The sequence below is a fragment of the Astatotilapia calliptera genome, chromosome 1 (genome assembly GCF_900246225.1).
Source record: "Astatotilapia calliptera chromosome 1, fAstCal1.2, whole genome shotgun sequence".
In the NCBI taxonomy this organism is placed as follows: Eukaryota; Metazoa; Chordata; class Actinopteri; order Cichliformes; family Cichlidae; genus Astatotilapia; species Astatotilapia calliptera.
The window spans coordinates 22,889,041-22,904,564 of NC_039302.1; the positions used below are offsets into that span (position 1 = coordinate 22,889,041).

General features: G+C 39.5%; 2 protein-coding genes across 3 annotated transcripts in view; one reads left to right on the forward strand and one right to left on the reverse strand.

Moving 5' to 3' along the window:
- elp4 (elongator acetyltransferase complex subunit 4) overlaps window positions 1-1,901 on the reverse strand; it is a 56,534-nt gene extending 54,633 nt beyond the window's left edge. The window contains exons 1-2 of the mRNA XM_026170274.1: window positions 1,677-1,901; window positions 446-481 (exon numbers count right to left, since the gene is read on the reverse strand). Coding sequence (XP_026026059.1) covers window positions 446-481; window positions 1,677-1,854 — 214 coding nt within the window. The 5' untranslated portion in view covers window positions 1,855-1,901. The remainder of the gene's footprint in view (window positions 1-445; window positions 482-1,676) is intronic.
- A 64-nt stretch (window positions 1,902-1,965) lies between these two features.
- Window positions 1,966-15,042, forward strand: immp1l (inner mitochondrial membrane peptidase subunit 1). Of its 2 annotated transcripts, XM_026170288.1 has the most exons (6): window positions 1,966-2,037; window positions 9,358-9,468; window positions 9,558-9,646; window positions 9,911-10,037; window positions 13,855-13,965; window positions 14,554-15,035. In XM_026170288.1, exons 2-6 carry the CDS (start codon window positions 9,364-9,366, stop codon window positions 14,638-14,640), a joined length of 519 nt encoding a protein of 172 aa, XP_026026073.1. In that variant the 5' UTR covers window positions 1,966-2,037; window positions 9,358-9,363; the 3' UTR covers window positions 14,641-15,035. The 2 variants fall into 2 exon arrangements, with proteins under 2 accessions (XP_026026073.1, XP_026026081.1); XM_026170296.1 differs by lacking the exon at window positions 1,966-2,037 and having other exon boundaries at window positions 9,360-9,468; window positions 14,554-15,042.
- Window positions 15,043-15,524: the final 482 nt, after the last annotated feature.

Consider the following 15,524-nt stretch of genomic DNA (forward strand, 5'->3'; position numbering starts at 1 on the left):
GAAGACGCTGAAAAATTACAGTGTCTGTTTGGTGATTAGAACTATTTGTTACTTGGACCCCTAAATATTTAATTATCTTTTAAGACTGATTTCAAGCTTTCTCATATTGAGCCCATTCAACCTGAATTAACAGGATAGCTAGATAGTGAGCTAGGTAGCTAGCTAGCTAGATAGATCCTTTATTGCCAGAGTAGCAACACATGTCTGCTACCACATATCTCAAAGACCAAACCAATATTTAATCATAATAATGTTAATACATGTATAAATAACAGCCACTAACTAATTAGCAAGTATGCAAAACATAGATAACATCATACTGGCATCACTGTACATTAAACAGTCTTATAGCAGCTGGTAAAAAAGGACCTCCTCTTGCTCTTTGGTCCAATTAACAGAAACCATAAACTAGTCAATACTTAGACATTTAAAGTGACATGCTCACCTATGAGAAGCACTGTTCCAACTGCTAATCCACCACCTGTTTGCGGAAACAAAAAACAAAATATTGTTTACATGTTAGTCTCATATATACAATATATCCAAATCACTATGAACCCTCCTTTTGTTCAACTGCTGCTAACATCTCTGTCCTTTTGGATCTACACAAGAGACACTTAGACTTGTCACTATGTCAAATGAACCCATGAACCCAGTGAGCACAACAGCAACTCTCTACAAGCTCCAAGTCGTGACAAGATTATGTTTCCACGAGCACTGCCAATCACTGTTCAGTAAAGACGCGTCAAAACATTTGTCTGTCTGTTCAACCAGGAACTGTACTTTCTGTGAAAAACTATTTTTATGGCCACATCAGCTGCTCATCTGACAAAACGTTTGTCAAATGACAAATTAGAACGACAGGTGCAACATACTGACAGACAGGTAAACAATTAATAGACAGTACAGTTGTCACAAAGGTTCTGTCATAACTAGAGAGTATTTTGACGTTGTGGAGAAATATTTTTTCACAGGTTTAGCTGGCAGAGACAACATGAACATGTGAATATAATTGTAGTACTTTTTTTTTTCAACTGTTAGATGCTTTCAGACAACCGTACTTTTTACAGAAATGACTATTTGAATAATAAACCTGCCCTATTTTGTTATGCCAGGAGCTTCATTAAGAGTTAGACCTTAAAATGGCAGATATCCTTTTTTTTGCTCCATTTAACCCACACCTAACCTAAGACTAAAGTGGCCTTAATAGATTTAGTCTGAATTAAGAAAAGCAACAACTCAGCAGGTGCCACACTATCGAATTAGCTTACCACAGTGCAAGACAACTAATAAGAATGTAACTGATTATATAATGTCCACAAAAATTAATAGGGAAATGGATTTAACTGGGAATGAATAAGGCCCTCTGGGTATTTTGTTATAATCAACATTTATTGTGAAAATTACCTAGTTGTTTTCACTGTTTTCTCACAGACAGCTTTTCCATCTAGTACTAATTAGAATATGCATTATGCGTTTAAAATAAAAGCATATTTGTCTTGTCCTGGCAATGTCAAACGTCATAACTCGTCCTTAATATAATGGCTTTTCTTCTCATTCTCATTGCATTGATAATATGAATACAGTACGTTGCAGTAACGTGAAATCCAGCATGCGAAAGTTAGATTGAGAAATACTGCTAGCCTTTGTAGCTAGCATCCTAATGATAGACTGACCGAGCAAATAGTCGAGTGACGTGACACCGGTGGAGACTAGGAGCTGTCCATTTTGAACCGAAGGTCTAGTACCAGGTATGGATATTAACTTGCTCCTTGTTTTCTTCTGAAAACTCGTACTATTGAACGGTGGACGTTCGGCTGAGGGTTTACCCACACTATTCACGGGGGCTGCCATACTGTCAGTAACGTGCTGACGCGTGCTGATGTTTTGGCACGTGTTATCCAATCAAATAGGAGTTTGGTGAGGCTCAACCAATGACATCCGCTGTTGTTACAGTGCCGCTCCTGGAAGTCGTAAAAGGGAAGTTCAACTGTTATTGTAAGTGCCCGGTGAGAGCTTTTAGTCACACGCTACAAAGTGAGTACAACTCCACTCATTATATAGTTTAAATGTCTTGTTTTTATATTTTTCTACAAAAACCTAAGCTTATCTGTTGTTGTTGTTATTATAACAGGAGTTATTCAGAAGTCGCTCAGTCCCTAAAAGTATATCGCGTCTCCTGATTATGACCTCGTTACACTAAATCTGAACATTGTGTTTTATAAATACGTTAATGAATGACAATACTTGTATGTTAAGCAGCTTAAACTGAATTGCTTTACCTTTATACTATACAGTGTTAAAATATTTGTAAAAGAGACTATTTAAATCGTTTTGTAATTTAATACACAAATGCATTACGTTGAAATTCTAAATAATATGAATATTTCGTGATAATGTACGATAATGTGTTGCGGTATTAAGCCACTCCTCAATATCTACAGGAGATTTATTGTATCTGAAAGTCATGTCCATAAGCAATGGTTAAAAGAAATTACTTAAAAATAATCTCACTGGAAGGGTGGCTGTCAAGAAGACATTCCTAATGAAGGGAAACGGATAAAAAGCGGAGGTATGCTAAATTACACAAAGACTGGACTGAAAATCAGTGGCAATAGGTATTGTCAAATGATGAATCCAAATTTTTAATTTTTAGTTCAAATTATCATTATGTATAGAGGTCAAGAGAAGGGTACACCGATGAACATATACAGGTATCTTTAAAATATACGGCGGAGGCTCTGTTGTGGTTTGAAGCTGCATGCAGCCAGTGCTGTAGGGGATCTTTTCAAGATTGATGGAATTATGAACACAGAAAACGTGCAATATCAGTCACTGACTGGCCAGCCCAGAGCCTGGACCTCAACATTACTGAATTAGTGTGGGGTCATCTTGTCAGAGAATGATACAAAAGGCAGCCAACATCCAAAAAAGAACTTTTAAGAAGATGTAAAACTATTCCTGAAGACTAATGAAAGAAAGCTTGTCTAAGAGAATTCAGTCTGTGTTGAAGAATACAGGTGGTCATACCAAATGTTGCCTTCCAAACGCTTTTTTTTGGGGGGGGGGCTTATATATTGTATTATATATATATATCTATATATTGTATGTTTGAGCATGTTTGCTCAAACTGTACCTATTTACCATTTTCCCATTAAATTATGGGACTTAAGACTTGCACAGTTCTCTATTGCGCTGTAAAAAAGTACATCACAATATTTGTAGTAGTGATTTGTTGTTTTTATATTCTGTTTTGCATTAAAGGATGGCCATCTTGATGTAAGGATTTTCAAAGTATTCAAGCCCAATTAATGTTTTAATTTTATGCCAGGAATTAACACAGGGACTTTAAAAGAATAAAAGGTTGTGTGTTAAAAAGCAAAAGGACAACTAGCAACAAATCAATCAACAACAAGTGCTTCAGAGAGCAACTTGGTGTTAGTATCTCGCCCAAGGATATTTGGCATGCAGACTGGAGCAGACTGGGATCAAACCACAAACCTGGTTAGTAAGCGCTCTGCCACCTGAGCTGCAGCCACCCCATAGACAACAACCTTTTCAAGGGAGGCCTTGCTTTTTTTCAGCAAGTAGTATCAAATCATAGATTATAAAAGTATAGCTCCACAGACCCAGTGTTAAACTGGCCTTTGTGCAATCAAGACCAGACAACAACTGGAAAATATTTGCAGATTAAAGAAGAGGCCCCAGGAAGCCAGTAAAAAACTACATCAAGCAATAGCATGAAAAATGTTTTTCTTAGTTTCCCAACCCTAAAACAATATCCAGTAACTGAGATAAATGTGATATAACGTAATAGTACACATGCCCCTGTCCCAACCTGTAATCTGTTTCTCATGTCAAATGTATTTATGACTGTGGCCGTTGAAGGTGAAGGTAAATAATGGAATAGGAGACATTTGTGTTAGCCTTTATGTGGAATTGAAGGCATTATCAAAAATTATATTATTACTGTTATTCTTCCAAAAACCCTTGCACCTAATTAGTTTATTTTTAATTTTATTCAACATGCTCAAGTAGCTGTTTGCATCTCTGTTGCCAGTAGGATTAATTTACAATAATTAAGTATAGTTTGACTGCTTTAGTGTGATCAGAAGTCAGTTTTTAGGGTAGATTTACACTTTTATGTAGAGTGTAATGCACATGGGTTTTTGGCAGATACATATATAATAACATAAAAAGCTGATAAATTGCAGTAAGTTCCTTTGATTTCAAGGTACTCATATTCTGCATGCTAGTTCACTGTCACACTGCCGTGGGAAATTTGAATGGGATTGAATAATATCAGGAGCATTTGTGCTTTTCCAGAGAATTCAAAATGTGAATTTGGCAGTTCATGACAAAAACTATTTTGTGAAGAACTCCTACTGTTTTGTTAGGAAAAGCTAGTGTTAGGAAAAGTTGACTGGTGAGTGAATGGTGTGATCCTTAAGACATCTGCAAAAAGGTTTGTGTGGCAGAGAGAGGCCAGAGGCAGCATAAGATCGCAGGATGCTGTGATGCTCCAGAGGAAACAATTGCCCAACTGCTCACTTTACAAATGCTCTCAGCAGACAGTCCTGCTGTTTTGACAGCACTGTGAGATTTATGTGTGCTGACAGGGGACCAAGGGAATATATCATGACTGACAACGCTGGGCATTGTGGTAAGCCTATATGAGGCAAATAAGATGCGCTGACTGGCCTGGGTCTCAAAAGGAGGAGGACCTGCTTCAGCAGTGCAACTTGCGGGATGTATGAATGCGTCTCTTTCCCTACATTCTCTGTACATTTCCTTTCATCTCCTTTTTAATTCTCTTAAATCTCAGTTTAAGCCTTTGGCTCTGTTGCACTCTTCAGTGTATGATAGTGTACACAAAGCAGTCTAACTGCAGAAAAAATAGCACAAATTTCCCCCCTTTCAAAGTGTGATCTAGTGTTTTTCTGTGGTGTTTTTGTCATTTTAATCTGTATCTGATTGAGCAATATAATGGCAGCAGTCATAACATGTCAGACCTTTCCTGGTTTGACTGTTTGGATTTCTTTAGTCTAATTCTGCCATCAGCATTGAACTGCGAGAAGCGGCTCCGTTTGTGTGTTGGGAGGATGCAAGATTATCATCAACATGCACATATTTGTTTTGTTAACACTGAAAGAAAAGCATTATTCTAAAGGAACAAGTGCAATCAGCATAGGACAGGTCTTGTACACAACTAATTTTGTCTAAGGATTTGCCTTTTTCCATGTATTCACCATCCCATATTTTGAATAGCTTTATTTCGGTTTCCTGGTTTTTTTTTTCTACAGATGTAGTTTTAAAATACAGTGAGTCATATTTAGCTGACCTATACAAAAGGGACGTAGAAAGTATGGAAACATGAGTCAAAGGAAATCGCATTTTTAAAAATTGTAGGTTTGCTTTACAGTTGAGGTTCCTGTCAGTAGTTGTTAAAATATAAAAGGCCATTTCATTAGCTGGACAGTGCATAACCCAAGCGACTTTGTGAATGTGATACAACACCAGATAAAATCTGTCAGCACAAGGCCAGCACAACACAATCACTTGTGCTCTGCACAATAAGGCTTAGTGACTGATTTTTTTTCCCCCATTCAGTATTATTGGCCAGGGACTCTGTCAACCTACACTTCCTTTCAATTCATAGCAGTTGTATTCATATCACTTTGCTATTATTTGTTCTGGTTGACCCATTGATTGCAGGTTTAAATCCTCGGCCCCAAATAGTAACCTCGCTCAGCTGTGTCACGGCTGTGTTGCCATTAGCAACAATGAAAAGAGCAATATGGAGATCAGTCCCTTCAATTAAGCTTCTGATAGAAGGCAGACCTAGGAGAGATGGGGACCAGACATGGTACTCAGTGACTGGGACTTTTACATCTGTCACTCCCCATCAAGCCAGGTGTCTGTGTTTAAATCAGCAGGATTATCTGTGATTGCACTGATAGTTGAAACAGACCCCCTGTGTTGCCAAGCCTCCTCCTTTTTATAGCTCACATTAAGATCAAGTCAAGCTCTGCGCAACAGGACTTATGCCCCACCCTCCCCTGCCTTCTGCTGCCCAGAGGAAGACATCAGAGGTAGGATTCATCCCGTCTCTGCTCTGCCTGCTTCTCCAGACTCCCTTCCATCTGGGATCCTTAGGGAGAAGAAGAATATCTGACAAGGGGCTCGTAAGCCTCTTAGCCCCCCTGTTGCCCAGTTCTCTCTCAGCCCATGTTTTCCTAATTTAGTTGTGTAAGAAGTCCACCGCAAGGCCCTTGTGTGCTGTTTGGATTGAAATTCCCTTTGTGGCTCTAATAGACTGGCCATGTATATCAATTAACACTATTCAGCCATGGCAGGGTCAAATCTCTTGAGACTAGTAGCCGTAATTCCTTTCTGAATATTTCCTTATGGCTTCAATAATATGAGTTTAATTAGGTGTCAGTTGTGATAAGCTTTTATTGGCTTTTGGCTGTTTTTCTCTGGGGTTGTTTTTTTTGTTTGTTTGTTTGTTTGTTTACTGTTCATATATTGGCAGACTCTAATTGAAACAAATCTGCAGTGGAATCATTTCACTGATTATCTTCATTTTTGAGGCGTTTTCCCCCTATGTTTTTTCCAAGCAAATACATAATATAGTTCAGTTTCTTAATTACAACCTTTAAGAAACATCTCATGTCGATCCATTAGTAAGCTGATAGTACTGAAGCAGCATTACTTTTGCTGAAATTAAAGAGAAAACATTGGAAACACTTTTTTTTTTGATTGGCTTTTATTTCTTTCTCCTTGTTGTCATTGCAATATTCAGGAACCCTTTTTTATGTATGTGTTCTCAAATTTTGGACTAATAATGTTTTTGACAGAGGTTTAAATGTCCTGATAGGCTTTTCCACTGCTGCAGCACTTTATGCTCATATTTGGTATAGCAGAATTCACCCCCTCCTAATTCATCTACTTATGATTTCTGCTCTGAATGAGCAGGGCTTCTTCAGGAGTAAGATCACAGAGTTAAACACACAATGAAATGTTTCCATCAAAAGCTACTCATTTGGGCTCCCCCTTTCTCGTCACTGTAGCACTGTTCTGTGACAATGGGAGGCCAATGGCCACAGATGGTTCTGCAGTGAGCGCCACACTAGCTTTTTTTTTTTTCCCATGAACATGTTTGGCATGTAATCCTGGATTAACAGTGAGACTTTTTGTGAATTTACAGCTGTAATACAGCATTCATTTAATATTGATATCCCCCTAATAAACATGCGCTGGTTATTAGAAGACCGAGATAGTGTGGGTTATCTGACTCTTTGCCCAGGGGATTTAGAGCTAATAGAGATCACATCAGAGGTCTCTGTGGATGTCCACCTTGTTCTGAATCCCAGTGGAGTCTCTGCAGCTAACATATACACTTGCCATGAAACACATAGGTAATGCTATTCTCTGTGCACATTGACACACCAACACACCACATGCACACGCACAGACACACACTATCAATGACAGAGGGTGCCTCAGAAAACCAGCCGGCTGCATATGGACTCTCTTGATATCAGTCACTGGCCGTGTGATCTTGTTATGCAAAGTCCCTTAATCCCTACCTATGATGAATGCATGCTGGAATGGAGGGGGGTGATGAAACAGAGATATGAGGGCAGCTGTACGGGAGGCTGTCCACTGTGCTTTGAGAATAAGTGCTAACAAAGATTCCTGATCCCTGGTCTAGCAGAGGGAAGAGCACATGTGAGATCATGTCTGAGACTGCAATACAGTAACAGAATGGCAGAGAACCTGGTGGAGTAAGCTGAGAGCTAGACGAATATAGATGAACATGTTGCTTTCGTGCAGACCTGAGGTTCACATTAACCTTTAGACCATTTGCATCCCAACAGAGGAATTATGGGGCCAGAGGTGTTATTGTACCAGCTGGGGGAGGACTGAGTTTATAGTTCCTGTGGAACAGAACAAGACCGGAGCAAGCTGCAAGTGGAAGAGGGCACTTCATCTGGGCCCTGTCCTGACCGTATATGTCTCCCTTCACCTGCTCAAGCTTTGTCATTTGAAGTAGTAGTGAAAAGCAGAGGGTTGCCAGTGGTGATCGGGGAAAGAAACAGAGTAGCAGCACAGAGGGAGGTGAAAGGATGGAGTTGCTCTTTTTTGGATCAGAAAGGTTGGTGAATAGACCAGAGACAAACCATGCTAGGGATAAAAGAATAGAGGGTATAATAGGTGATGTATAGTTAGAATGAATGAGAGAGCATTGTGTGTGTGTGTGTGAGAGTGGAGAGTGGAGAGGAGTGGAGGAGGGTAATGGGATTAGGGGTAACACCTTTGGCAGGGCTGGGAGAGCCACCTGACACCCGGTCTGTTGAGAACCTGGGGAGAAAGGGAGTGGAGGTGGTGGGGGCAAAGGAGAAATCGGGGGTCTAATCCTTGTCCATCTTTGGGAAGTCATTCCCAGAGCTCTGAGGATTTGGGGCTTTGGTTTCCGCTCTGCTTGCTTTGGTTAATAATACCCTGGGAGGGAGAGAAGACATGGAGAGAGAAAGAGGGAAAGAGACAGGAGGAAAAGAAGAGATGGAGATGAAGATTTCTTTACCCTGTGGTGGACTGGCAGGACAGCGGCGTGAGCTAAAAGAAAATGTTTGAGGTGCAGGCTAACATCAAAACCAAGCTGTATCTATTGTTCTTCAGTTTGCATTTGTGTTTACGCAGGGGTGTGTGTGCGTGTGTTTGTGTGTGTGTGGGCTCGCATATGCACTTTGTACAACAGTGTGTAAATACTGCCTCTCTTTTCTCCAACCACCCCACAGGTTGCAGCTTGAGTAAAAGTCAATAACCTAAGTGTGCCTGGGATGTTTGCTTAGAAGACACATGGGTGCTCATTGTGTGTGTTCATGTGGCAGTGTTTGCAGGGCAGTTGTTTGGGTGCTTTTGGTGTCTTTTTGTTTCTATGGTGCTGACAGAAGTTGATAACTACTCTAATGACTGTGGTGGTGATGGAGGCAGCACAGTGTCAGGGACTAGCTGCCGACAGTGCAGAGCTGCTTGGCTGGATGTGTCACAGCTTCTGTGTTTGTCCATCACCTGAGCACAAGGTGTTGATTGGTCCATCCTACGCAGGATCAAAGTTCAGGGCAGTTTTCTGGTGTGAACTGGCCGCTCAGCCTCTGTGAATGAAACACCATAGAATGTGCCATCTTAGCAGTAGGCCAACTGTGACAACCTTGTCCACACCTTCAAGCATTAACCCTAAAACAGCTTTTGTTTTTAGAAATCCCATAAAGAACATAAGCCTACCATAAATGGATCAAGCATGTACTTCGATGACAGTGCATTATAATCCATGGCTGCTTTCTTCTGTAGGTTGAGATGTTCCGCCGTGTGCTGGGGAAGACCTTTGGTTTTGTGGGCTACACAATCCAGTATGGCTGCATTGCACACTGTGCTTTTGAATACATTGGAGAGTTAGTCGTGGTTCGTATTAAAAGATTACAGATTTAATGACTTTTTTTTTATTTTTACAAGAAATAATTAAGAAAGAATTTTTTTTGGCTTTTATTCAGTGTTCTGGTCCATCCATGGAGCCCACCATTGTCAACGAGGATATTGTCTTCTCTGAACGGATGAGTCGGCATCTTTGCAAAATACAAAAGTAGGTTGCACTTAGTTTATGCAGTCGGGGAAAAAAAGATGACAGCAAGCATTTTAGAATATTTATAGCACACATTTTAACATTTCAGTGTGCATTTGTGATTCACTGCTTGATTTGTGACCATTTCTCTGCTTTTTCCCCCTAAAAATAAAAGAAAGCACAACAATACTAATATCCTACTAGTCATTTCAAATGGTGTCTTAGATCATATGGGATTTTTTGCATTTTCTTATTAAATAATCGTGTTTTATGGTTTCCTTTCAGGGGCGATATAGTCATTGCAAAAAGTCCATTTGACCCAAATATGAACATTTGTAAAAGGGTAATTGGATTGGAGGGTGACAAGGTCTGCACAAGTTCCCCATCAGATTTGTTCAAGACCCACACATATGTAAGTATCTTTTCATCACGATCATCATCATTACGCCCACATTTTCTGAAGATGTCATGCTTCTTAGCTGCTTTTCTTATACATATTGCGATTACCTGATTTACCAAGTAAGGTTTCTGGTGGCGGCTTTGCAGTTTTACTTCAAACAACCACAACTCAGTGACTGTCTTTGAAAGGGAAAAAAAGGTTAAAAAGATACAGTGCAAATAGAAAGTGATTGAAGAAGGTGTTTACAGCAAAACACTTGATAGTTTGTTTCACCCTAAAAATGACAAGCAGAATCTCTATGCATAATGCAAAACTGTCCCTCGCTTATTCTTTGTGTGTACCACAGTCTATAGGCTATCATCCTGTTGTTTACATTTTAGACCACACACATCCATTTTGTGTCATTGGTCAAAATATCAGTTTTGACAACACCTATATTTCCTCAGAACAGTGATAAAACCAGAGAGTGAACAGGGGTTCTGCTGCTGAAACCACTGTCATTGCTTTTCTATTACTACTCTCCCCAACACCCACAGCTCAGGCCTGCAATCTCTCTGAAGCCTGTTAGAGTTAGTGCCAGCCGAATGGACAGACTGATGGGCGGGAGGCTGTGTGTGTGTGGGTCTGTGTGTATGTGTGAACCGAAGATTTTTATCTTGCATGGTTTTTAAATCTGTTGTGTATTTAAAAGACTTAAGACACAAGGCCTGTAAGCGGCATTCACTGGATGAAAAAGGATATGTATATATTTTCTCTTTTACAAACAGCATTTTCATACTATATACATACGTATATAATCTTCCATATATGTGTGTGTGTATATACATATCCACCTAGTGGTGTATGTGTGTGTGTGTGTGTGTGTATATATCTATATATCTATATATCTATATATATCTATATATCTATATATCTATATATATATATATATATATCAATCAAAATTAATAAATAAATCTGCCACTAGGTGGAGAACTATTATTATATGACTTTAGACTCACTTTACATGTCCTTTCACCTTAATTCACTCATTTAAGTCCATTCAGAGGTTTAGTATCTCAGTTGGATGGATTATATATCAGGTTACTAAGAACATCTGAATCACAGCTTGCCAACTAGTGATCCAATTATCATCATCATTGACGATCGGTAAAAGATATAATGTGTATATTGGGGTTTCAGAAACCAGGATATCTCTTTGTGTAAGCAGGTGCAACACCACAGTTACCAGTTAGTTTCATTGGTTGTTTTGCTTTTTGTTTTGTTCACTTTTAAGTAGAGCATTTATTTAAAAGGGCAGTGTCTCTTTGTAACATCTTTGCTAGATTAAGTCAAAGTCATTATAATTAATTACAGTTTGCACAAGTATGTGTGTTTGGTGCTTTTTACCCACCAGCAGATGGATAGATCTGTTTGTGTGATTATTACAATAGTGTGAGGCATTATGGGTGGACCTGTAAAGATGAATTTTGGAAGGGAGTGTTACACCCTGTCAACACCTCATTTTCTGTTCTGACAGACAGGCAGGCCCTCTCCACCCTCAGCTATCCAACAACACACTAATTGCCCTGTCACCTTTTAGGAATGATTTCTGTGTCAGAGCTATTGTGTCAAAACAATGACACTTGATCCCTAATATTATACCAGAGATGGAGAGACAAGAAATAAGAGCGATGAAATGACGCTATGCTTTCTGTTCTTTGCAGTAAAGATAGACAGAGCAATATGATGAAAGATGAACTCAGTATTCCTGTATTAAGCTTTAACATAATTCCCCACCCCAATCATGTTAACATAATGAGCACTTTAATGGTGTAGCTGTTAAACAACACACCTCCACAGTGAATACAGCTCCTGTTTCAGCTCTTCTCGACATGTCTCTGACAGCTACACAATGCCTGGCGTCAACCCAACCTGCAACCACAGGATGGGTGCAGTCATTGCCATCCATCACACCAGAGTTGCAGGCGGAGCTGATCAAAGTGACTCCGCCTCTACCTGCAACAGCTCTGGTTTTGAGCCTAACAGGATTTTTGGAAATACATGTGGTTAGAAATGACATTTGTTGATAACGGCTCCTCTGTCAAAATCAAACATGTTGGTGCTATTATGTGGTAAAATGACAAATTACTGGTTTATGTCAACACCCTGTGGACAGAGAAACATCTTAATTACAACCTTGATGTGTACCCAAAAAGAAATCGAGCGTTCCTCATAGTCTTCTCTTTACCTGTGCCTGAAACTGCAGTTTTCTTTGAAAAACACTCTTTGAAATGTGCATTGTTTGGTTTGTGACTATCTTGCATCCATTTCATTGTAATTAAGAGATTTTCTCTTGACCTGCTAATTTTTTTTTTTTTTCCTTTGGATTATTCACACACCTACAAAGTGATATGAATAAGCGTTCATCCTCATGCTGGTCGCAGTGCAGCAGGTTCAAGTTTCAGACCTCTTCACTTTTTCACTTGGTGAAATACTGCCTAGTGGATCTTTAAAGTCAGACTTTACTCAGGTTTTGGTTTGATTCATAAACGCTGAAACAAAGTGCTGTTGTCAGTCAGACGTTGCTGGTCTGAATCAGTGTTTTTGATTAGGCCTTTAAATAGAAATTTTGCCATCAGGAGTTTTTGCTTTTCAATGATTTTTACACTACGCACAAATTCTTAAGAGGTACTGACTAAGTAACCTTTAAGATAAGCACAGTAGAGATAATATTTTTAAAAAAGATGAGAATGTGGAGAAACGGGGGGTTCTGATTTGGCAGATGACAAACGGTTGTGTTTCTTTTTCCTGTGCTTGGGAGCCAGCATATGTTACCATGTTAATGAGGTGTAATGGTGAGAATCCAGCATGCTGACATATGGTTCTCAGATGACTCCTTTAATGATATTCATTTGTGTCGTCGTTATTCAGTGAGTTGTTTACCTCGTGTTAGGTCAACGTGTCACTGGCTTGTGATTATGTCACATCATCTGTCTCAATTATCAAATATGAAATGAAATGCAGCATCCCACAGTAGTACTCAAGACTCTAATCAGAGAGCTGACTGATAAGGAATACAGAGGGAAAGATGTGACGTCACCTCAGTGCGGATAATATTCTGTCTTTATTCACGTTATTCTCTTCCTCCAGAGGACTTTTGCCGTTAAAAAGTTAGGCAACACAAAAATAGACTCGCGGATTGTGATGCCCATTATGACAATATAATGTGTTGTTGATCCTGTCTGCACATATAGGGAGGACAGCGCACTTAATTAGGGACTTGACAAGCCCACTCTCCTAAAGTGATGAGATTAATCATAATTGGTGTCACTGTGAATTAGAGAGCGCTCGGATGACCGCCCCACTGGCAGGTCGGACTGCGGTGGAGACCCTTGGACACTGCTGCTAGCCGCAGCTTAGCTCTCCCTCATTCTCTCTCTTCCTCTCTTGCTCCCTTTCTTTTTGCTGCCCAGCTATCTCAGGCCTCTCTCTGGCTTTGCCCTCCTTGGGTAAAAGGGGCTCAGATCTCAGCCAACAGCCTAATGACCCTGTTTGAAGTTCTTCTAAATCCCTTCTCGCCGACCCTGCCCGTTACCCATGACCCCTCTCCTAAGACGGTGCAAGGTTAAAGAGGGACAAGCAGGTTAACGTTAAGATAGGCTAAGGAGGGAGGGTTGTCTGGAATATGGGGAGGGGTTCTCGCTAAATGAGATCAAATCACTTGTCTCTTAAAGTTGAGTAATGGTGCAATTTAAGACTATAAGACTTCTATCTCATTCTGTTTTTGTGGACTGGAGTTGTTTACATTATGAACTTTTTTTTTTGCCTTTTGTGCCAATGTTTCCAGGTTCCAAAAGGCCATGTGTGGCTAGAAGGGGATAACCTTAGGAATTCTACTGACTCAAGGAACTATGGCCCAATTCCCTATGCCCTCATCCGAGGGCGTGTTTGCTTAAAGGTAATGGGGGAGGTCTACTCTACATTGTCATATATGTATATTTAAAAAAGCATAACAAATGTGTGGGGTATTTGTGGAGTTTCTTCCTATAAGAGTTTTAGTGACTGAGCTCATGGCCAACCTATATATGTGTGTGTGTGTGTTTCTAGTCTTTTATTATTTTTTAAAATTATTGTTATTATCAAACAATGTCTGTTTTAAGCACAATTTAATGCCATGAGTCAGTTAAAAGTTCAAAGCAACTGCATCTGATTGACCAAAGCCTAGCCAACATATTGTTTAGCTTTCCATTCTGCTATGTTGTCGTGTCACTGGATGTCATATCAACCACGACCCTGTAAACGGGTCAGCCAACCTTCTGTCCATCTGATTGGACAGCAGCACTCCACTGGAGGCCCTACTATGACAGCTGATGAAATCACAGGATTTGCTATGATGTCAATGGTGTCATTAAAATTCATATTAGCAAATGTGTCACACCGTGTGATAAAGTGTGCAATATGGTTAGAAGCACCTTTATTCTGTACTTATGCCAGTCTTCTCTTTCTTTTAATCCATTCTTTCTTTGTCGCCCTTTGTCCCGTACAGCTCTGGCCACCACATAGTTTTGGGACCCTGAGTGAAAGTCCAACAGAACGGATCATTAAAACTCAGAGCGACTCGGACTCAGATTGACTTGTCTGCTTTGTTTATATTTGTACTTGTTCTTGACTTTTTCATTTTTGAATAAAAGTGTTAATTCTTTTAAAAAGTTAATCGTGCCCATTTGATTAAGATCAAGATTCAAGATTTGATTAAGATGCAGTAGCGAGAGACGCTGCATCTCTGTGGAACTGCTAATGGCAGAGCTGGCAGGGGCAAATATGCATAAGATTTAAAGCCAACTTAGTAATAGCAGCTATGTCAATGTATTAAAAGCCTAATCATACCAAACGGTGCAAACACTATTCAGGAATCAGAAGTTACGATTGAGTGAGTTCAGTTGCTTTATTTAAGTGATGCTGAAATGCACCAAAACTGTACATTTAATTTTTTTGTTGGCTATTTGTAAATCTTGAAAAAGTGATATCTGTCTGAACTAAAAGGAAGTATTTCAGCATTATGTGTCACATTTCCTTTAAAATCCGTTATTTATTTCATGTTTACCCTTCCTTGGTATTACGCTACAACAAAAACTCTCTGAATGTTTAATATTTCATCAGGCTGCCAAGGCAATTGAAAAAATCTTAGCACTTCCCATTTAAACATACAATATTAATACGCACTTAGTAAGGGGCTCTGTGTGTGTGCGCATGTGTTCATGCATGCATTTAAAAATATCGAGTCTCACACTCAGTATGTTTACATGTACTGGTTATCACTGCTACTGCAGATTTCTACTTGGAAAAACGTCATTCCTTTGTCATATACTGTATAGGTTCTAGGTTTTACAGAACTGCATGGATGTGTCTTAGACCTAAAAATGGGTGTAGTCATTGCTAATCATGGGTGCAAAATGGGTACATCATTAGCTATATGTCCTTGTTTTGTAAAATAAATCTTTTGTAAGTAATGTGGTT

Excerpts from the sequence above, each read along its gene's own strand:
- immp1l (XM_026170288.1), top strand. The coding sequence starts at position 9,364 with ATGTTCCGCCGTGTGCTGGGGAAGACCTTTGGTTTTGTGGGCTACACA. Across the intron at positions 10,038-13,854 it reads TGTTCAAGACCCACACATAT|GTTCCAAAAGGCCATGTGTG; the intron begins GTAAGTATCTTT and ends CAATGTTTCCAG. Across the intron at positions 13,966-14,553 it reads GAGGGCGTGTTTGCTTAAAG|CTCTGGCCACCACATAGTTT; the intron begins GTAATGGGGGAG and ends TGTCCCGTACAG.